At 41.6% G+C, this 23,873-nt stretch overlaps 1 protein-coding gene across 2 annotated transcripts in view; it reads left to right on the top strand.

Moving 5' to 3' along the window:
* The first annotated feature begins 1,373 nt into the window (after window positions 1-1,373).
* LOC105568395 overlaps window positions 1,374-23,873 on the top strand; it is an 89,449-nt gene continuing 66,949 nt past the window's right edge. For both annotated transcript variants that reach the window (XM_012024043.1, XM_012024042.1), the window contains exon 1: window positions 1,374-2,238. In XM_012024043.1, the coding sequence (XP_011879433.1) occupies window positions 1,950-2,238 (289 nt within the window). In that variant the 5' untranslated portion in view covers window positions 1,374-1,949. The remainder of the gene's footprint in view (window positions 2,239-23,873) is intronic.

Here is a 23,873-nt window from a genome sequence, read left to right as displayed (position 1 = left end):
TGTAACATATTTGTTTCTTACGAATTTCTTTCTATACGAATCTCACTCACCGTTAAGCTTAAAAATAATAAAATGTACCATCATTTGCGTTTGCAAACGCAAATATTAATATTTTATCACATAATAATATGTGTAAATAATATTTCATATGTAATAATATTACAACGAATTATATTGTTACTTGTAATATTTTTAACGTGTTTTACACGTAATATTGTATTTCGTGTAGCATAGCAAACTTTAACATTTTGTTTCAGAACTTTGAGACGGTCAATTTCAATTTAATTAGTCTTATTTTGAACGTATTAATGTAAAGAATAAACTGTAAAAATTTGAAACAATTCTCACATAAATGATTTTACGAAATAGCTACACGGAAAGAACAATGTAGCTGCTGTAGCTAAAACTTAGCAAAATAGGGACAGCTAATATTTTAGTTGTGATAGCTCAATATTTTGCTACTGTGCCTATTGTATTAGGTGCGACAGCAAACGGTTTGCTGTCGTAGCAAAATATTGAGCTATCACAACTAAAAATATTAGCTGTCCCTATTTTGCTAAGTTTTAGCTACAGCAGCTACATTGTTCTTTCCGTGTACCTTAATCGTGTGATTTTACGAAATAACTACCTTAATCGTGTGGAAGAATTTTGCAATTTTATGAAGCCAATTTCAAATTGCTCGCGAAAAAAGTTGAAAATTTCGAATACCAATAACTTTTCTATTAGACTTCTGAACTGAGTGTTTTAGCCTAGTATTATTTTGTGCAGAAGAGCCAATAAAAAAATTTACAGGCGTAAAAACTATATTCGAATGTGTCGCATACATTATGCACAAAATAATTGTTTAAAATTGGTTCTTTGAAAATTTCTTGTCATAAGAAATACGATAGAAGGTTACTTGGGAACTCTTGGCATGCGTAAAGATGAGTTTTAGTTTGTTTCGGACTAATTTTGATTTGCTTACCATTGATAAGTAATATACATTTCACAGTATCTAGCACGGATGATAACGCGCGTTTGTGCATTCTTTTCTCAAGCTTCAAATGGCTGGATGCGAGATTCAAAGTTGTGTAGCGTCCGACGGTTGTCCGATTCCTACATTATTCATTGTTGGTCAAGTCAACGCGATGAAACTGTCTCGTATTCTTTATATTAATGTTACTTTATTACTTCCACATTTCATCAGAATTTACGTTAATGTATCATTATATATTGTTAATGTGAAAAATATTGTCTAAGACAGAAGGTATCATCTCATACCCATGCCGCTCGATAGATGGCGATGGCGGCTTGTCCAACAAAGCAGATATAGCTGGCAAGGGCGCCTTTTACATTCCCGCTTGAATGGGAGAACCAGCCGGCTGCTCGGCGACTGGTTGCCAGACCGGCCGGCACTTCGCGTACCACCGTCGCGGTGCGCGGTACGTTCGCACCGATGTGCGCCATCGTTACGCGTGTTTTCTACGTCCTTCCCCGATCCAGCCGCGGATTTCACCCCGTAAAAGGATCCGCGCGAAAGAATCTCGCAAGTGGTAGCGTTCCCAAAGAATCCGCCGTAATGCCGCACGTACACGACTTTCGAAATTCGAGCGTCGGCTCGTGACGCGCCGCGTGTTGTCTCGATCTCTCGTCGTCCGTTAGGAGTGCGAAGTGAAAGTGCTGGGAGAATAATAAAAAAAAAAAGAAAAACGGAATCACGGGCGCGGTGACGCGATAGAAGGATATACGACGGTTCGATAGTGACGGGAAGAAACCGGCGGCACAGCACGCAGCATGTGGTCATGCCGGCGGCCCGGAGGATCCTCGGAATTCGGCCAGTTTCGCGGATCGGCGTGCAGCGATGCGGTGCTCCGATGATGAGGGAGAACTGGCGCTAAAGTGTGTTATGCGCGAGTGCGGCCGATCAGGGATACGCTACCCAGCAGCAAGCCGCCGGCACCGTCGTCGTGATGCCGTTCGTGATGCGAAAGGTAGAGCCGCGGCACGTGTGCCGCGGCCATGTGCCGGCGGGCTCGCATCCGGGCTGGCCGGTGGGCGCCGAGCTCGAGGCGGTGGCGAACGGCGCTCTCACCAGCTCCCTCAAGCAACTGGCCTCCCTCCTGACCGTCGCGGAGGACATCTTCGCGGGCCTCACCGTCGAACTGGCCCAGGTCGCCGAAAGAAGCGGACACCTACGTCGTAAACTCGACAAGGTCGAGGAGCGACTCAGCACTGTTGATCCCAAGAAGATACCAGTCCGTGAGTATTCATGAGCGATTTGTTGTCTTGGAGTGATTCTCGGGTGACAGAGCGTTCGGGGGGGCGCGCGATCTTACCGGCGTGATGCGCAATCGCTAGTGTGCTTGAAGAAATAGTGAAATTGGCGCTCGTTAGTGCCTCTGATCGTCGACAGTGATTGTCGGAGTATAAAGTTTAAACTCTCTCAGAATACAAGAAGTGGGAAACGAACTATTGCTATGCTTATAGCGTGACCATGGAAACGCTGCCTCGAAGTACTGCCGTTGAATAAAGTTTGAAACTAAGTAAATTGCCTCGAGGGATAAACCGTTGTAACGCGCACGCGAAGAAAACCAATGCGAGGCTCACGTTCAAATTGCTTCTATTTCGTAACGCAGCTTTCGATATTTACAATACTTTTTCACGTCGTGAAACTCGAGGCAATTTCTCAAAATATTTACGCTTTGATACATCGCGGCCGTTTTCAAATTCGACACGCAACCGAGTGAGAGGAGCTTTGACTAGTTTCTATCCCTGTAAATTCTCTCCATATCTTCCTTTAGCGAAAATTTAATAAAAGCATTTCTTCACGACACGATTATGCAAACTTCTCTCTCGTGGCGCTGTTATTTTGGATGATCCTTTCACCTATCATCATCGAGGGATGCTAAGAAACAACATCCTTGTTCGATTTCACGGTACACCGCAAAGGTGAGGCGAGAATAAACAAGAATGAAAAAAAGGAGAAGAATTCCGCAAAGAGATTTATGCGGAAAACCTGGTCTATACCGTGGGAAACGAATTGAGAGACCGTCCCGAAACTGAGTTGTACCTGAGTAGGTTACCGCCTACCGATGGAGGCATAAAGAGTTCCTTATTCTCGGTGTATTCTAATGCTAAGCGTCTATCTCGGAGACAAGAAACAGAAGAATAAAAAATGGGGTTACAAGGACCATTAATGAGTCGTTTGAAGATATCAAAGTTAGCCACTTCAGTCTCTGAAGATGTAATTAGAGGAAGATAATGACTAGCCTAATAGTTTCAAAAGCCCTGTGGAGTGTCTGTGAAATAACAAATCTTTATTCGTGTTTGCGGCATATAAAAGTTTCAAAAAAAGAAATTATCATTTAAGAATGTAAATTAGTTGGATCGTTAAATTATCGAATTATCGCTAATCCACTTCCAAAGATTTAGCGGATCAAATTGTGAGTTATGGATCTTGTACGTAACGTTTAGAAATGAGAAGTAAAAATTTGGAAACGTGCATACCATAAAAAGGAATTATTATACAATTATATGTTTTCTTACGTTACGACTGTTGAAATCTTTGTGTAACAAATTGAAATTTTTGCTGCGCCGAAAGAACATTCACGGCGTTTGAAAGTCCATAAAAAAAAATAGTGAAACCTTAGAAGTTGAATAATCGCGAGATAACATCGTTAAAGTCGATTCGTCGAATTGAACATTCGAAAGGATTAGTTATAAATTCCGGTCACGCCTGAACGCGGCAGCGATTGAAGAGCGCAATTGAAAGGCCGGAGGAAAAAGTTCTCACCGACCGAAATTACTTTAGCTCTAGTTTAAGTATCATCGGCGCCGTCCGCGGGAAATTAACGTCAGGTTTGTCTTGGAGCCGCTTTTTTACGACGATCTCTGTTACTCCGAATAGTCGTAAAGCCAAGAAAACCACGATTTATCACCGCGCGATTTTGCCGTGCAAAACAACAGTGCACTTTTCTTCCGAGATCATGCAGTGTCGACTTGTTGAAAGCACATCGACATATTTTGATCCTTTTCATTATTTCATGCAGTCACGTCATTACAAGTGCTCAGCTGCGACAGAAATTGAAGCAGAAAGAAATATAATACTCTAACTTTCCTATTTATATGTCATTTAAACCCGAAGACATACCGCACTCACACTTTTCCTACTATGTTGTTGCACAAATGAAATCTATCATATAAAATACTTTATGTATTAATTCATTTTAATTCACGACAATTACCGACGCAAATTACTTTGACTTGCAAATAATCAAGTCGCTCCTAGCTATCGTCTAATTGTAAGGTCAGAAATGACGATTATGTTGCCAAGAATGTTGCCGGCTATGGCGCAATGTCGTAGTCGGGGTGGATATTCATTTCATGGCTTCCATCGGCGAACAGCTGAGGCTTCTTTTTCCGTCCCGAACGAGGGAAGGAGCGTCTTCCACCCTTAGGGATCCTTCGTTCGGCCTCGTAAACGCCTATGAGAAAGAACCCGCGCTTTTTTCCAGCCTCTCGTACCGCCAGTCCCCGAGTCCTGCAAAGACGCTGCTCGTTGAGACAGCTGACTCAGGTAATCGGCCGCACAAACGGCGCCGAGCCTCGGATTCTTCCCCGCGGGTCGGTGGGAATTTTAATTCCCAAGGGTGAAACAGGCTCCGTCGCCGGCGGGAAGAAGCAGATAAAATAACGTCTGCCGGGTGTAATTTAATGCCGGTGCGCGCGTTTATACGTCTCGAATGCATTCGATTCGTGAGGGAGAGAGCGATATTCGCTTATCAAAATGTATTTGCCAAAATATTCCTCTGAGTTTCGTCCCTTCGCTGTGCTTTATTTGAACGTAACGACTCGCCATGACGTTCCAGTCGAAAAAAAGGATTTTTATTTGCGTTATCTAGCATTTATTTATAGAATTACACGTACCACGACGCTTTGAAAGATTATTAAGACATCGTTGCGGCACGATTTAATAATTTATTACGTCCGCTAGATAATATTCTTATGCGCCGCCGACATTTAACGTAACTTCTCCCGAAGCTACACGAGAGCCGCAAGCAGCGCGGTTGAAAGTATGGCTAGCCTTGAACCTTCAGGCTCAAGTATCTCGCCAGGGATATCGCGGATCCTGGTGAAATCAGAATTTATGTTCTCGAGGGGACACCGAGGTCTCGAGACGAGAAGAGGGAAAAAGAGAGAAGACGAGAGAGAAAATATTGACATAAACATGTCACTTATGTTACGAGCTTGCGAATTACATAAATAAACAATTTGGATGATACTTAATTTTAGATTTACTTGTAAACACACGTCTATGAGATTCTACTTGTGTTGAAGAGAAACATACAAGTTCAAATCACCGATAAGAGCTCTATTACATGTGTAGTACAATACACTTCCGAGATCCGCTTAAAACTTAGTAAATTAATTACATTTAAAATTGGCCAAGACAAAATGTGCGAGTTTTCACCTTTCCTTTGGTTAGCAAACAGACTTTCTTCACCTTTCTTTTGGTAAACAGACAAACGAATTGTTTATATGTCAAACAGTGGGACTGGCGTGATTATTCTGTTAGACAAGCGTGTATAAATGTGGGATTATAATATTGACTTGGGAAATCTAATATCGTTAATTGCGCTTCTGTAATATCGATAGGTTAGCAGTCGAACGACTTCTGCGGAAATGACCGTACGCAGGATGTGGTTCGGCCTGGTGGAGCAGGTTCACCAGCACTTCGAATTGCGAGCGAACGGTTTGTTTGACGGGCTTTCCATTGAGTAGCCAGCCCTGTGCGAGAAACACTTTATCTCCGATTTGTTGTACTGACAGCAAAGCTGTGTACTTTTCTTTTCTTGTACCTGGAGAAACTTTTTTTATTACGTAGAGAGACAACTAGCGAAACAAATGATTCTTTTTAAACGTTTACTCGAGCTATTGTACATTCTTTCGGGTAGATTCACTGAGACCCGATTTTGTTGAATAAAATAAAATTTGGTTGATTCGACGAAATCTCTTGTTTGGATACGAGCAAACAAGTCTCCCAGTAAATGCAACAAAAATATTCAGTTGGAATATTTAGTAATATTAACACACATACAAATATGAGTTTACTCAGAATAACAACTCTGTGTAAACCAAATAGTTTATTGTTGTAACATTTAACTTCTTGCCGGTAACATAATTTTCATTACAATACAACAGATTACATATTTATTCAGTAAAATAGTTTAACCAAATAATTTTGTTTTATCGAACAGGGATCTCTCAGCGAATATTAACTTTCTCTTTTAATGCTGCATCTAAAAACACGATTGTGATTTTTGTCATATTATTATTTTTAACGAGGACAGGGTCTTTTACGAGAGGAGCGTTCGAATAAAATTTACTTTCACAAGTTATTACCTAGTTTTCCATATTAATATTAAACACGAAACTAAAGCTGCTTGCTTTCCTCTGCGGGTAAATACACTGATATTTCAAATTTACTGCTGGCCCTTTAGGCAAATATAGAGCTTTGTAATCAAGCCTCTGCTACCTGCTTAAATAATCATATTTTAATGAAGGCATTAATTCATAAGCACGTTCTGCAACGTTTCCTCTTTTAAATTCATGATAAAATATGGAAATTTTATGTGGCTGCGATATTTATAGAAGAACATATGCCTCATTTTTCAAATTATCTGTAAAAGATATAATAAATGTACATTACAGATTATAGATACGAAGTGTCCAGAATAAATCCGATGTTGTTTGGAGTTTCACTTCTTTAAGAGACATTATTCAACAAAGTGTTGCAGACAAAAACGATTTAAAATTATTATAAACATAACTTACAAAATAAAAAACAAGGATAGCTTTTCAAATGCTATAATATAATATACTATGCTATATTATAATCTTATTAAAATTAATGTAAACTCTGTGTAATCTCATGATCGTTATATAATTTTTTTCTGATTACGTGAAATTTTACATTGTTGCCACTTGAGGGTTAAAGAGTTTCCCGTCAGCTGTTTAGTTGGAACTTTTCTCCTTTCTACCCTATGAGTCCCGCTGTGTGGATATCAGGTATGGACCCCCGTGTACGAATAATAACGACGCAGGGACGGAAATAAAAGTGGGCCGCATCGGGCGCAACGGTCCTCGGCTGCAGTTCCGTCTCCGGTTTTTCATCACCCCTCGTCGTTGCCTCCTTTATTTCCCCGCTCGGCTTCTTACGGTTACTTCCGGTTGCCAGCTGGCATCGAAGAACAGGAGGGGGCTCATCGAGGGGTGACGCAAGCACGGGAGAGGTAGGCATCTAGACAGGGGGACTTTCCCGCTTAATTTTAGCCGGCTTGACACCGTGGCACGTGTTCCGAATAAAACTGCTCTTTACCGCGTTAGAGTACATCGCTCTGGAAAAAGCCCGTCCCTAGGCGATAAGGTCTGCGCACCCCTGAAGATATCGAAATGTATTAACTTATCTACGGTGAACCAACGTTCAAAAACAAAAAGTTTGAAGATGTTATTTGAAAAAAAAATCTGCATAGAACTACATTAATAGAATATATTAAAAGACTTGAATATATTAATATTAATTAACACATAAATATTTTTAAACTTGTCAAATGTTAAATTATGTGTTATTAATTAATGTCTAATTAACTATCTAAATTGTTGTTCTCTACACAAATGCTTATTCAGTTTCTCCACGAACGTTACAGGTAACTAGTCTACGAATATATTTGTAAACCATTGAAATTCTAAGTGAATTAGCGTAACGATTAAATTAATGACAATTTTTAACAAGTACACAGAGTGAGTAAGATCGCCGTATTGCTGCCGATGACTCTTATAATCGTCTTATAATCGCGTTTATCTTTCTCACGGTGGTAACCGTAAAAAGACAACACAACTCTCGGAGAAATAATGAGCACAACTCACGGACGCGAGGAATTTCTCTTTCGGTCTCATGTTATTCTTTTCTCTTTTTTTTCTTCCTTTCGAAGATAGCAAGTATATTTCCTCGAGCAGCTACTTTAACCCTCCTCATCTTACACCACGTGCTCGTAAGAAGGGAACAGATGCCCCTTGATGATCGCAGAGTATTTTCGGTGGTCACGACTTCTGTCTTCTGAACGAGCGAGACTAAACGCAAGGCTTTACCTTGAGTTTTTCTCGCAATTTTGTTTCAACACTAATAACAATGTAATAATGTTAACAATAATTCCCGAAAGTAACAGATTTACGAAACGAAGCCCGTAGCATTTAGTACCTTTGCTGCATTTCGCCGAAATTCAATATTCTAATTTCGTAATAATTTCTGAAAATTTTCCGTCACTTTCTATCGTCTATTCCATCCCCGGTTTCGTAACTCGAATACTGGTTTCGGACGACCTTTGGCGCGTCCAGGTACGCCCATCGAACGACCCGATCGTTCCCCGCAGACGTTTTCGAAGAATTCGCGGAATGAGATTATCGACGTCGCAATCGCAATCGCTATCCCTCGACGTTTCCGCGATTCCTCGCGTGTATAAACGCAAGCCTACGTCCGCGAGCTGTGTAATCATCAATCAGTCGCGTAAAGATCGAGAGAGTTGGTGGAAAAGCCACGAGGAGGCGAGTTAAACCTATCATTGGTTAATTAATCATCGCGACTCGCACACCTGCCCTCGCGCGTTACGAACCTATTATTAAGTACCATTACTCGCCTATATCTACCTGCCAAAGCCCTTTCATAACCTTTGACTCCTCTCCTAGAGAAAAGATAGAAAGAGCAGAGGGAATTCTGATGTACAGTTAGCAGTCCGCAAATTCCGGTTGATCGTCAATTGTATTTTCGCATTTCTGTCACGATTCTATTAATCTTTACAACTTCCGCGATTCGATATTACACATTTGACAATGCGATTGAAATCACATAAAATAACAATAACTAGAAATGATATTCTACACAAGTATAATTATATGAAATAATGTTAGAGTAAGAAAAACCTTTCTATAAAACTGAAAGAAATTGATTAATTTATTAACGCGAGAGCTTATGTAGACAGTAGAATAAATCGCATTAGTTCGAGTATCTAGGATTTTTCGAATGCCCGTGGAAATTTAAATAAATTAGAATTGTTATGCAACTCGTGCGAGTTATCTTATAACGGGTCCCTTTTTATCCGTAAGCATGTCTGCCAGATAAAAAAAAGGAATTTCTAGTACCCGTCTGTGCATTTCGATTGAAATGCCACTCCGTAGACATTACGTTATCGCACGATTATCCCCGCGTGAGAGTAACGACCCCGTTACTCAAACGTTTCTGTTTACGATTCACGTACGCGCCGATGATAACGTTGCGTTTTACTGAAAGGCCGACGAGTGTGTTCGCGTCAAGCTTTGCGTGACGAATGCATCGACAGTCAGTGAAACATGATTTCTGTACAAATCGCCACTTAATTCCAGTGGGGAACGATTCTAATCGTATTAGGCCTTTTACGAGGGTTTCCCTGTGCTGAATTTTCCATGTGAAAACATTTCCGTCCCGGTGTACGATAAGATTTTTATACGAGACGGGACTCCGAACTTTTTTCGAAAATGTATTTTTTCTTATAACGAGTTACACAAATTATTTGTGCCAGTCTTTTGCATAAACAAGTTTAGTTTTATATTTACGCGAGAATTTCTATGTTTACGTGCACCTCCATACTTATTGTTTATCTTATATTTGCCCAAGGCAGAAGACAATTGATTTTTTTTCAACTCACTAGCGAAAAATTTAGTTTCTCTTGTTTCTGTGGTGGCAGAAATGCTGCCAATGGATAACGTTTCTCATCGTTTATCCTGCCGCGAGAAAGAATCGAACGATTGAATGATGCTGTGATTATAAACGATCCGAATGAACAGAGAACCTTTAGACGTCACTCACCAGTGAACACCATAAAGAAATCAATGTTAAGAACGTCAAAACATATTGAACTTTATTATGGATCATTTCATGGATTGTCAATAACACTTAAGCGGTAATAGAAGTTGGCCCTTTCAATCTACCAGTATTTAGCGCGATATGCTTTGAAAATCTTACGTTATTAACTCCGTTAGTTCGACGCAGTCTATTCGAATGCCTTCGCGTCGTACGTAAAATTACATTAATTGTAACTCATCAGGTATCATTTGCAGCACTTAATACAACTAAGTTTTAGAATGCGAATATGAGATGAAAATAATGGCTGATCTTAGCAAGAATCGAACACGAACATTTGCTTCTCTATTAATAGATTGGACGATTTAAAATTGCGAGAAGGCCTCGAATAAAATCTACGAGTTTCTTACTCGTAGAAAATTATATCCCCGTAATCGTGAAGCTCGTAAACCTAAGCAGGCAATAACGGATAAGATGCGTTTTAGCATACCAAGTCGATCCGCGGTGTCTCGCGAGTGCACTTAAGTGGTCGTTAGCGGGCAACGCGCGATTGTTAAGACCCGTCGCGTGATACGATACAATTATTGCTTACGCAACGCGGATGTGGGGCAAGCGAGAATTCCACCAGGAAACCTCTAGCCATGAGTGGCACCCAGCTTCGTCCTTCGGAAACGGCGACGTACCTCGGGGACACCGCGTCATCGTGAGAAGTGCCGATTGCATCGAGTATTATGACAAACGCGGACGCATGCGATCATTCATACGAGATAATCGCGGCTACTCTCCAGTCTCCGCGATCGTTCGCTCGCTATCTGCGCAATAATTCCTTCAGGCCGGGGCGTGAAAATCAACTACGTGACAGAGCGTTTCTGTGGAAAAGAAATCAGATCGCGCTGCCGCCTTGTGCAACCGCGTCGTTATTGCGCTAGTTTTGCAAACTGTCTTGGAAAATTATCGAAAAACGGGTTGATAACCTTGCGATATCTTGCACGCCCGACAATGTACGCGTATATTATGAAATGCACAGTATACAATACCGGTATTCATCGTTATCCTATCGCTTATTGTTATGTCGACTGCGATTTTTAATGGCGCCTCTGCTTCAATTATTATTCCGCGATGCTACTCCTGCACTGGATACTTCTGGTTAAAAGGCAAGATGAAAACAATTCTAAAGGCGCGCGCTACGAAGCAATGTTATAATCATTTCTGCTCGGAATTACAGTAAAACGAACGCGATTCGTAAGATAAATCGAGCCAGTGAGAACAGAAAGAACAGAAACGTGACATTTTTGGCTGAAATGAGTCGACAATGGATTTGCTTTATGTGGATAAGTACATCTAAAAGTTTTTCTTAATGAAATCTCAAAAAGTCACGTGCACCCGTTCCGTTCTAACCGATTCAATTCTACAATGTAAGCAGAAAGATTTATGGCTCGTTGCTAAAAGATCGCCGATGCCTCGGCAAGGGGGGAAGAGTTCGAGCCATCGAGGGCGCCATTATCTGTACGGCGAAACAGAATATCTCGCCATTTATCCCAGCATCGTCGTGATCCAGGCTCTCATTTATCCCCTCGCTGCGCGACTCCTCTGCCGTATCGCCCAATTGCATCGCTGATCGATTTATTGCGTTTCACGGATTTGCTCGCGACTCTACGGCCGATACTGTACGATTTACAGTGTCGCTCGCGGTATCTGCCGCGAATCGCGATCTCGCGGGCTCGCTCCTCGCACCGATAATTGGCCGGCTTCTCACCTCGCCACGGTGCTAAAGTGCACTCGGCGACCCTTCGGTCTCTCGGTGCATCGCGCGATCGTGATTAGCGAGTTGATCTCCGATTAACGTCGTAAATCTTCCTCGTCTTTAATCGAGGGAATGCATAAGAAAAAAATTGACGTTAAACGATGCGCGTGCTTGCTCCTCCAGGAAGAAAACGCCGGCATAAACATAACTTTTCTCGTTGCAACGTCGATAACGTACACAATAGAACACGTGTCGAAGTAAATTTTGTAATTGATTAGGATTTTTACAATTATCACATTGATGAACAGTTGTTTTAGACGCCGGGACGACTGATATTTCCTTCGCTTCTTTCTTCATTCTCCGTTTCTCGATTCCTTCAGAGGAAATGGGATTGGCCAGTTGCAAGCCGTATGGTTGCACAGCCAACACTATTATCTAACGAATACACACCTCGCATAAGGAAAACGTTCTGTTCCCCTCGGGGTGCACTTCCGCGCGCCATTCGTTATGTTCTCGAGTGCTTAGTTGCTCGACTCGGACTCGGTTTAAAAGAGTCGGTTGGTCGGTTGGTCGGTCGGTCGGTCGGTCGGTCGGTCGATGAGTCGGAGTGTCGAGGCCATTGAGACGCGATGTGAACAATGCAGAATCTGGCTGGGGCCACATCTCGAGTCCTTGGGCGCGGTGCTGACTGACGTTTCAAAGAGCGTGTCTCGCCGTATCTCCCCAAATAACTTCACGGTGCCGTTAAAAGGCCTCGCCTTTGTCTCCGACGTGACGGCTCTGTTTCGAGGAGAGGAAAGTTCGCGTACGAACCGTTTAACGCGGCCATGCTAACCGACTTATCGCGACTTAACTCTGAAACTATAACCGACGCCCGCATTGCGGAACGACGGGTTCTGTTACGGTAGATATCATTCGGCGGCTTCTCGCTGTGTAACAACGTTAATTAGAACGAGACTTTATTGCATTTACCTCTGGCAGCCGAGCGCGATTTTCTTCAGAGTTAATTTCTGCAGATGTTTTAATCGCGAGGATCCCCGTGATATTGTTAGTTAATTATTCCATACTGTTAATTATTTCCATTACTGTTATAGTTGCCATTAATTCTTGGATACATATTATGATTTATTTTACTATTTCCATTCAGACATGAAAGGCTTAATTTCAAGTCCTTTCGAAATCTCTATCTATAGGAAAAGCGCAATTAACATTTGGTTTAGCAGCGCCAAGTTTTTCGTAAAACTATAATTTAATAACGTCAGTGTTTTCTTAGCCATACCTGGCATTTTTAGTAATACAGAAAAATTTTATTATTATATTTATCTAAAATTCAATCTCGATTTTTGCAAAGAATTACAAATTTAAAACAGTCTGCTCGCGAAAATCCTGCTATAATATCATCATTTAGAAAAATGGCATTATAATAAAGTTAAAGTTCGTATTATCAATTTGAAATCTTTTATCGTGCATTTAGAAAATGGATTTTCCAAAATTAATCCACCGCAAATTCAAACCATGTCCATATCGCATTATCAATTACATACAGCCGTGCATTTCTATCAACCCACTCTCGCCTACGCGGAAGTGCACAACGTCAACTTAATTGCCAGGCAATTACACACAATTGTCATTGATCCTTTCGCGATTATCTCGTTATACACGTCTTTTCCGCGCGAATATACACGTACACGTGCGCTTGAAACGGTGAATGGAGGAGTTGCGTCTGCAACTACGTTGCTCGAAACATTTCTTTTTCTCTCGTTCTCTCTTTCACATTTTCTTTCTCACTTCGATACTTTCCATTTCCGTATCGTCGAAGCATAGTAATCGTAGCTCGTTATGGACTCGTTTGTAGCACCGTCCTTATCCGATTTTATTCGTTGGAGCGATTTCTCGCCGCGTACTTGCAACGGGCAATTAAGCGCCGTGAGAATGGTGACAGGAAATTTTCATTGCAAGAGGATTTTTCTGAATGGGCTTTTGTCTAGGGGGATATGAACTTCTTTCTAGGATGAGATAAGATCGATCCGCAATGTAATTAAACGAATGCTATGATAAATGAGTTGTTGCTTTCTTGAGGTAACAATGGACGCATCTAGTGGCTATAGATACGATTGTGATCGCAGTATAGGGTGGAGCAATCGATGAAGATGAGTAATCTTAATTTAGCCTTTTTTTCCCCAGGTGCGGCACGCGATAGCGCATAGGAGATAAATACTGATGTAAGAATTAAAATATGATTTCCATCTGGACTTTTATAATCGCAGCCAGCTATAAATTTGATCGTTTGGTGGAGACGCGTGCGTTTAATCGCCGGAAATGCATACATTGAATTGTAATTGAAAATATTAATGACGTTAACGACAACGAAATGTCGAATATTCATGAATGGAAAGAACATTCACATTTGTAAATCCGCGCGACAGCTTTGTTATTTTACTTCAGACAGATCGTCATTTAAATGTTATTTGTAATAACCTCGTTTTTATTTGATTTGATTATTATTCTGTGACACGACAGATTGAATAAATATTAATACAAGGGTCATTGAGTTTATAAAAATGTGGTTTAATGTGCGACGAGAATGCGACAGGAAAGTCAAGTCTCGCGAGTTTTAACGCGTCTGCGTCGGAGAGGACGGCATTTTGCGACGTTCGTGGTATATATCTCTCGTTTTCTACATTCTCTCTAAAAAGCCTGCAGCGCCAGGTGCATCCGAAGATCGCATGTCTGCCCAGATTTCCTGTCGTTTGTAACTTCCGTTATTATAAAAGTGTACTTTAACTGTTTCGAAAGATTCGTAAAACGTCTCCGAAAAATTTGCCAAATTTCTCCTAGAAAGTTTATGGCGATTTTCGAATTTAAAGGCCTCGTTGTTTAGATTTCGATATACCTCGTGACGAATGCACGGTGCGCATTTCACGCGTTGCATTGTGGTGAAATGATGGGACTGTAGAAAAATCTGTTACGCGTTGAAAATCGATTGCAAAGAAAACGTTACGAGCGAACACGAGGCCGCAGGTGACTGTATCAGCAACGGGCGGGAACCGCACACGCAGATGCACGTACCTACGTGAGCACGAGTTATCAGGTGTTTCCCACAAGCAACGGACTAAATGCACCTGCTGCCAGGTAAGCGCGGAACGAAGTCAACGTACGCTCGCACTCGGATTTCGTCGACGGTGTTACGAAGCTGTTATGCAAAGTGGAACTAAGTGGCGTTTACCGCAAACGGGAGAGCAATGGCAAACGTAAAAAAAACATGAGACGTGGCGATTCGATTCGTCACCCCTGAGTCTCCGCGAGACAGACCTTCGACGGAATTTGAGACACGAGAGACGGGGAATATTTTTTCGGGAATGAAAAACATTGCACGGAATAATTATTGTTCCTGGCGTGAGATATGAGGGAAGTTAAGCGTCTTCTTTCTACGACAAATTCTAAGAATTCTCCTGGGAGGACTTCAATTTTTAACATTTTAACTATGCCCGTAATTAGCTACATTAACTCTTTATAATTTCTGCGTTTACAGTTCACGTCAATTGTAACAGTTGAATGGGCCCGCGTGCGTATCATTTATAATTAACACTATAAATGTAGTCCAGCTTTCACGTCAAAGTATGCCTACTCGATAATGCATACTATCGCGGATCCACTCATTTCGAATGCGAGAAGAGCCTGAAAACGTGAAATTTCATTATGCCGATAATTACAACAACTAGGAAGCTTTATAAAGAACCACTCTCGGTAATTTCCGTAATTTGGATCGCAAAGTTCGGCGCAGAAAGATGACACGGGGCAATTTACGTGGGGGGGGGGGGGGGAGGGGAGAAAAAGAGAGAAACAAAGGGGCCAGTCCGACGCGTAATGCCGTGCGCATGCAGACTACCCGGCAAGATGTCAATAACCTTCGCCTTCGTCGTCGGCGTAGTCGTCGCGTGATCAAACCAGCCTCCCCCTGGTCCCCGCCGGTCCCCCTTTCGACCCGTCCAACTACCCTTCGGCCACCCTCGGTTCGCGGCAACGTTCGTTTATACATGTACGGCAGAAGCTCGTCTGACCGCTCGTGCGATCGAACCGAGGAGGGTTCGCCTCGGCGGAAACAGCAGGTCGCCGGAAAAATTCGCTGAAAAGGTGACATCGCTAATTGTCGATTAACTTTTCTCTAATATATTTACATCCATATCTCCCCAGAATATTTCCACGCGTAATGAGAACGTGTGAAAATTTGTGGTGCGTTTTTACAACACGATGCTCAACGACGGCGAAGTCTAAATTTGAAGGGAATGCGTATCAATTAAAAGTTAACTTATCGAGTTCATTAAGTAACCGAATGGCGAGAGCGAGTAAATGGCGTTGAAAGAGCAGAGTCGTATCGCGGAAATGGAGCTGATTGGGAATAAAGGAATCATTTTCCGGTGAACGGGAGAGCCGGTGGAGCGAGTGGCGGCGAGCGGAGGAGTGAGACAGGAGGGGGCGAGTCGGCTCTCGACGTGAGAGAGTCGCAACGGGGCCCCGAGTGAGCGCGAGGTGTCACGGGGGAGCAGCGCATTGTTCGCATTGAAGAACGATCGAGCGCCGCCGAGATGTGCCCGGTCCCCGTCCCCCCCCGGGATCGAGGCTCTAATTCGCCCTAAATGAAGTATCTTTAACCGCGACAACACGCTTGCGACGCGCAGCATCCCGAATGCGTTCGCGGCGGTTCTCACTCGCCCCCTCGCTTTGTCCCTCCCTCCCGCTCCCTCGATCGAAAGGGGTGCGTGTAATACCTAGATGCACGCATAATTACCGCACGTGCCGACCCACATTCGCGACGTTCCACTTTCAGCGTGCAGTCAGTGAATAATGCATATATACGCACGTGTCGCAAATCGTTGAGAAATTTGCAGGTGATATCGTGCCATCAGGTTGTTAATGCGCGAGACTTGGTGGACGTACGCATGTGGAGGTTAAGCCACGAGAGGGGAATAAATTAAACTTAATATTGGCAATAACTAAAAAAATATTGGATACCGTTAATAACTAATTTGTGCGTTTCCGTGGCGTTTATATTTATCGGCAATTCCCATGCGACTCCCCCTTGCCGCCACACACGCGAACGTACATCGTCGTAAAGCGAGAGAAATTAAATTTCCGTGAGAAAATATATCGCACAGTGCTTCTCCACGCGCGCGGAAAATACGCGAAGCGGCCAATACAGCTGCGGCGGATCAAAATCATTTTTGGCACTGGATGCGCAATCTTGGTCGCATAGTCGGATCGTAAATCTCGATCGACGACTACGGAATACCGTATTCGGCCATCTCGCGAATATATCGTTCCGCTACGGCGAGTGCCCCGAGACATTCCTACGTGCCCGAAATTTCGTATCGCGAGCCCGCCGACCCCGCCCTCTTGGCTCGAGTTTCCCTGGGGGGCCCCTCTCCGATGCTCTTGTCGTAGAGTTCATCGGAGCATAACTCTTTACTTTTTCGGAGCACATACAACGTCGCGTCGACAAAGCATCGCGATTGTCATCGGCGATTGTCATGTGCGTTCGTTCACACAGTTCGCCGCACCTGGTCCCTCCACGCTACAATTAATGCGGATCCGGATTCAGTGGATTCCGCAAATGACCACTGCCGCCGTCGATTTAAAAGTAATTTAAAAGCCGCCGGCTTGAAAATACACAGTATATTGTTCAAACAAAAATCTTGCCCTATCTAGTTATATCTTTGACAGTTATTTGGAGAATCTTTTTTTAGTCTAATAGTCATACAACGTGGACCCGTAGATTCGATATATGTACACTGAAAAAAATTTCTGGTTGAATATGGACGAATCAGATAATTCCTTTAGGATTTACCAGATCCAATCCTAAAGGAATTCTGGTAAATCCTAAAGGAATTATCTGATTCGTCCATATTCAACCAGAAATTTTTTTCAGTGTATACAAGGATTAGTTGGACAAGTATTACAAAGGAGAAAAATACATGTTGACTGATCAAATTAATTTATGTCGAAACAGAATGAGTTCATGAGTCTGTGGCAGCAAATTCATAATGTTACATCTGAAATTATTACGGGTAAAGATAAATAAATAAATCGATAAATAGTAAGGTAATAAGTCAGAGAAATAAATAAATTAATAAGTTAAGTGTAAGAGTAAAAAAGAACAGTCAAAAAGTTCTCTTTCTTAAGTAAAATACCAAAATTATACGAGATCAATGAAGACTTCAATTTTCAACGTAAAATAATATCAGAAGTGCAAACATTGCGCGGTCAATTTCCGTTCTGTCAAGAGGGGGGTAGTCTCTTTCTCTAAAGTTTTATATAAATCGCCTGCGTAGTTTTTCGCACAAAAGCGTACGGCAACTTGCCTTGCGCATCCGTGCACCATGCGGCACGCCACATGTCGAAGATCCATTTCAAGTGCGGCGCTATTGAACTCGTTTGTATCTATACGAACGGTTACCCCGTATTTTGATATCAATGCAATCACGTGGGATGCCACCGGCTGCATTATGTACTGCACGTGTAGTTCCAGAGTTAGGATTAGGGTAATCCAGACTTGCCCCCTACATTTCTTTTCAGCGTATGAAATGCATTCTGTCTCAATGAGGATAAACTACGTAGGTTGGACGCGCCGAAAAGAACAGACCATTCACGTATTCTCCAGTCTGTCAGCAAGGGTGCGGCAATTTATTCGCATATGCTTAAAATTACAGCCACTTTATCGCGTATGGTCATCTACACAATGTGACATCAAATTCGCATCTAATTTAACGCGATAGTATCTTTCTAGATAGTATCTGTTTTTGTCTACGCATAAAAATGAGGGTTACATCCATAAACCTAGCTCGATTAAATATATTAAATCTGAAGATAACCCGGACTAGTCCGGGAATTAGCCTAATTTACATAAATATCGCCTCGTCAGTTTATATTAATTTTTAACAGATTTTTCTATTCTTTTACAGTTGTAATTACTTTTCTTCAAAAAGTTAACTTTCATAATGGCTGCAAAGTACTCGTTGTACGTACAGTTCCAATGTATAATGATAATTTAATAGCAGAGTCATTGCTAAGCAACAATAGCGAAATTGTACGAAAATTGCGCGTAATGAAGTGTGGCGGGCCACATCGATGGATGTCACCACACGCACATCCTGTGAAAAAAAAAGAAGAGGAATTGCATTATCCGGACGTGCACCCCGCGATGGGTACGCGCGCATTTTGCGGGGTCGATATATACGTATCGCACTTGAGCATTATGCGCACCTATTCACGTAGCAAAACACGGGCAGATGTTGAATGTAGCTCGTCTTTGAAACGTCGATGGCAGTCCGACTGTGGGACGAAAGCGCACAGTTGCGGTTTCGGGGGCAAACGCGCGCTCGCATGAAAGGGCACCAAATTGCCGGTGAATGGATGTCGAATTATGCCTCACCGTTTTTGTTTCCCCCGGTAGCTGCAATCGCTCGATATTTGCTGGAAGAATTTAATTCGCCGTTCGCGCATAAAGAACCAGATTTCGCGCATTCCGGGCCCGCGCTCCTGTCGTCTAACATTATTGCGCTAACGGCTCGATATGAATGTATTAATGCGCTTATGTGGCGTTTACAAATAATTGGACCCAAATAATTATTGTAATAAAACCAAATACTATTCAATAGCCCAATGAATTATTGTGTGCGACGAGTACTTTTACACGGAAAAAAACATTTAGCTGCTGTAGCTAAAACTTAGTAAAATATGGACAGCGAATATTTTTAGTTGTGATAGCTCAATATTTTGCTACGACAGCAAACCGTTTGCTGTCGCACCTAATACAATAGGCACATGTGCTATCACAACTAAAAATATTCGCTGTCCATATTTTACTAAGTTTTAGCTACAGCAGCTAAATGTTTTTTTCCGTGTACATTGATAAGTAGAGGTTATGATTTTCTTATTTCTTACTTTCAATGTAGACGGTCCTTTAAGGACTAAGGAATATAGAATAAAGGCTAATGCAACGCCAATGTTACGCATCAATAATTGCACGGTATTGCATTTGTACACTTTGTGCTACCCAGGCTTTATCGACACTTTATATGTAATTCAACTGCAGATTTGATATTTTTATTTTTATTGCAAGAAAGTAACTGCAAAGTAACGATTCGTTACTTTTTGAGTAACTGTAACCATTTTTAGCGAAAAAACTGTAACTGTAACTAGATACTTTTACAAAGTAACTTTCCCAACCCTGGTTATATATCAGAGGAATACAACGTAAATATTATATGTAAATCTAGTTATATCATTTATGAATAATTTAATTTACCAGAAATCAAAATGACATTTTAATTAGTGGCAACTGAATGACGACAGTTTAATTACTACTGTTTAAGCCTCATGACATTTTAATTAACTATGCAGGGAATAACGCGGATCATTTGCTCGAGATTGAACGAATTATTATAAATATTAATGTCTTTCATATCATCTGTAGATGATATTATACGATAGACAAAGTATCGCTTGTTTTAAAAGCGAGAGATTCTAAGAAGCTCTCTTATGGCATATCTTATAGTTAAGCATCGACCACTCAAAAGTGAATAAGTAGAGTCATAGATAAAGAGAGGAAGAGAGATTTTTAGTCTTCCTCGATATTGATTCAAACTTACAAGACAAACGTTAAAGTAAAATTACATACGTTTCGATGAGAACAGAGGTAAAATAGAGTTAACGACGAAGGCGTAACAAACGGACAAGGCATCTCTCTTGTATAAACTGTGAGTGATGTTATATATAGAAAAAAAAACTTGCGACCGACATCCCATATGCGTGAGCGCAGATTGCAAATCATGTTGCACAGAAAGCAGAAAAATAAATGGAGTAAGCAAAGCAAAGCAAAAAATGGAGTTCAAAGCTTAATCCACCAGGATTAATTCATCAGGATTGATGCAGCATGTAGCACGCAAAATATCGCGTATCATTTTATCTGACAGCGAGTCGCCATAAAAGCGGATTCCCTCTCTTCTGCGTCCACAAAAAATGCGTATTTTACATCGCGCATCGTGTAATTAACCTTCACATCAGGTTCGTGTAATCGTCGTTAATATTTTCATAATTATTGTTACATCGAAAAATAACTTTGGGATTAATTATTAAAGTAGTGAATGTAATAATAGTAACAAATAATTTTCAAGACTACGTACATGCGCAAAATTGTGCTACGAAGTGTTTTTCATTCCAATATTTAAGAATGCAACGCAAATAATACGTCGAAAAATATATTATCAGCTCTCTATATTAATTATTACAAAGACAATTATAACGATTATTACTTATTAGTTACACCAGAGAGAAGACCGACTTTTTAACGTAGTAGCAGAATAACGAAAAATTTTCGCAACGTCAAGTAATAATAGCATTAGAGTAAAAGACATCCATCTGGTTGCATGCGACCCCGCTTTTACGGCAAGCACACATGACTGTGGTTTTATAAATCAGGATTGTCGTGAGCATGGATTAGGGGGTCTTAAGAGGATTAAGAGAGACCATCCTAATCGGACTACCGTGTTCGTGTGGAAACATCCCTTCTTCTTCGACCTAAATAGGACCCTTATCCGTTCTTCTAACGTGCGCGTGAAAGTGATAACAGAATTAAGGATAATGGAATTCTGCCCCTCCCCTCCCCTTGCCACTTGCACCAAGGGTAAAAGTGCCATATCTCAGGGAATACAGGAAACAATTTTTATATATACACTGATAAAAAAAATATTACTTTACTAAACATTACTTTACACCGCGCTTCGAGAAGACCAATCGACATCGCGGAAAAGAGGCCTCAACTGTTCGATATTAATGACATTCGCGCTGGTAACATCTCTTTTTTAGAAAGGGAATGTAGACAATGTAACGATTTAAATTAATTTACTTAATATAACACATGGATTTACTTGCAATTTGATATTTTTATTTAAATAGAATAAATATTTACTTCGGTAACAAAAAGTAACTTTAAATAAATTTATTTACTTAGTTGAAAAAGTATTTTTGGTCAATGTAGATATATAATTCCACTAAAAAATTTTCTGTAATATTTATTTTTTGTATTTATTATTTTCTGTAATAATTAATAATGAAATTAAGAGTCGATTATTCAAATGTCTTCTTCGAAGTGTAAGTCGAGCGAGATTTGGAGGCATTAGTTTACGTTACGTAACAATTAACGTAAGTCCGTAGACCATAGTAAGATATTTTGGACGATACAACGCTAATGTTAGATTGTGGCCGAACTATGAATAGTGTAATAGGAAGTAGTATTTGCAGAATAGGCCACTCGGTCTCATGCCTTCGCCGTAATATCACCTGGACGCTATCCAGGATGATTACGCTAGGAGTAAAAGGAAAATCATTTCCGTCACGATAACGCGATAGTGTTTACCTCAACAAAAATATCCATCTCTATCGACGCAAATTAACATTAATCTCGACTTAACTTACTTTTTATTCTCTTCTAATTCTGAGAAAAAGGCAAGGGCAAGTTACACCGGGATTAATCTACATTGCGGTAGAAATGGGCGTAAGACGATAAGGTTTTGCTCACACACACGCACACACACACATATGACAGTAAACTACCGCGAAGATTGCTGACATAAACGCGTGCATTTACCATTATCACGCCGCTGCAGATGAGGCACGAGTGCATCAGTCAGAATGTTACCGCACACGCGTCGCATTATGCCATGCTATTCGCATTTACTGCCTCTGCGGACGGTAGCATCTTGCTCCTATAATATTCTCTAACTCGTAGACGAGACGTGACACTTAATACACGCGGCGTAATAGGCGCGCTTTACAGATGCCGGCCCCGGCTTATCGCCCGGCGTCTCTGCATGCAAATGTCGGTAAACGTGGAAGTTATTCTGGAACGCGTACCAGATTAATTTCGTAGATACCCGCGCTAATGGTGGTCACGCCGTACGCGAGCTTCGCCTCGCAATCTCTTGCTATCCGTTATGCTACATCGACCGCGCCGCGGATCATTAACGTCGTCCATCGCGGAAAACGCAATCCGGAGAAAGTGTCGTCTTCGATTTCGCCCTCTGACACACACCCACACTCTTTCTCTCTCTTCCTTTCTTTTTCTCTCAGCCAAGGTTAATTTATATATGCAAAGGTAAATGTATGGAGATTGTTAATTAGTGCTAGCTTTTCAGATCTTTAAGATTCTAGTAATTACTGCATTCATTAATAGTATAAGTTATGCGGAGACCATACAATATATTTCATCGTTATACTTTAATCATAAGAAATTTAATATTCTAGTCTTCCTTCGGCGAGCTTTCATTCGGTACTTATTAACGTAACGGTCGGTTTACTGGTCATCTAATTATCCGCATTATATGCTGTAACCGAAACTGCAGCATTTTTTTTTACCAACGTCAACGATCGGGCTCGTATTTCTACTTAGCGGGAAGCTCCGCGAGGGCTTCCCTTTCCGGGATCGAAGTGCATGTGCACCCGCCTTCTCATTCCATTCCCATAATGCAGCAGTCTTCGATGCTCAAACGAAGACTCCAGTGCTCGGATCGTAAATAAATGATTACCTCTGCCGAGCGATGTATCTCGATCTCGACACATGAAACATTTTCTCCATTAGATACACAGTATTGGCTTTGACCAATTTTAGCACACATTGAACACGCAATGCTTTTTTTTAAGGCGCACCCGGATTTAATATTTCAAAGGGTTTCGTGATATACCGATGAATATTTCAGAAAAATTATTGATCGAGATGCGCGCCTACGTTCGTCAGAAAATAAATTATTTATTTCGCGACATTTTCCTCGATTTCTCCGTTATGCATCTGGCAGCAGCTGTTACGAGTTCGCTACGCTCCGAACAGCGACAAATGAAAATAAATCGTCCGTCGCTAACGCGCTTTCTAACCACCCACTTCTTTCATTATTTCGGCTCCATGTATCATCATCGACGAGCGGCTGGCTCGCCGGTGTGCGAGAGAAGTTAAACGCGGCAAGTATCTCGGTTACAAGGCACGTACGGAGGATCGTGAGCTCCCACAGCTCTCGCATCTTCTCTTTTACCATCTTCGCACGTATTCTCGTCATTGCCTATTCCTGCAGAACACGAGAGATAGGCGAGCTCGAGAGTTCGGGATCGGAGACGACGACAGTTCGCCAAGTCGACTCGGGCTAAATTGGATCAGTTCGCGTTCGATTAACGGTCGGATGGAAATTAATTCACGATGCAGCATATCACGAG

This window comes from Vollenhovia emeryi, unplaced genomic scaffold, assembly GCF_000949405.1.
Source record: "Vollenhovia emeryi isolate VEMERY1.0 unplaced genomic scaffold, V.emery_V1.0 DF939129.1, whole genome shotgun sequence".
In the NCBI taxonomy this organism is placed as follows: Eukaryota; Metazoa; Arthropoda; class Insecta; order Hymenoptera; family Formicidae; genus Vollenhovia; species Vollenhovia emeryi.
This window is presented reverse-complemented; position numbering and strand designations above follow the sequence as displayed.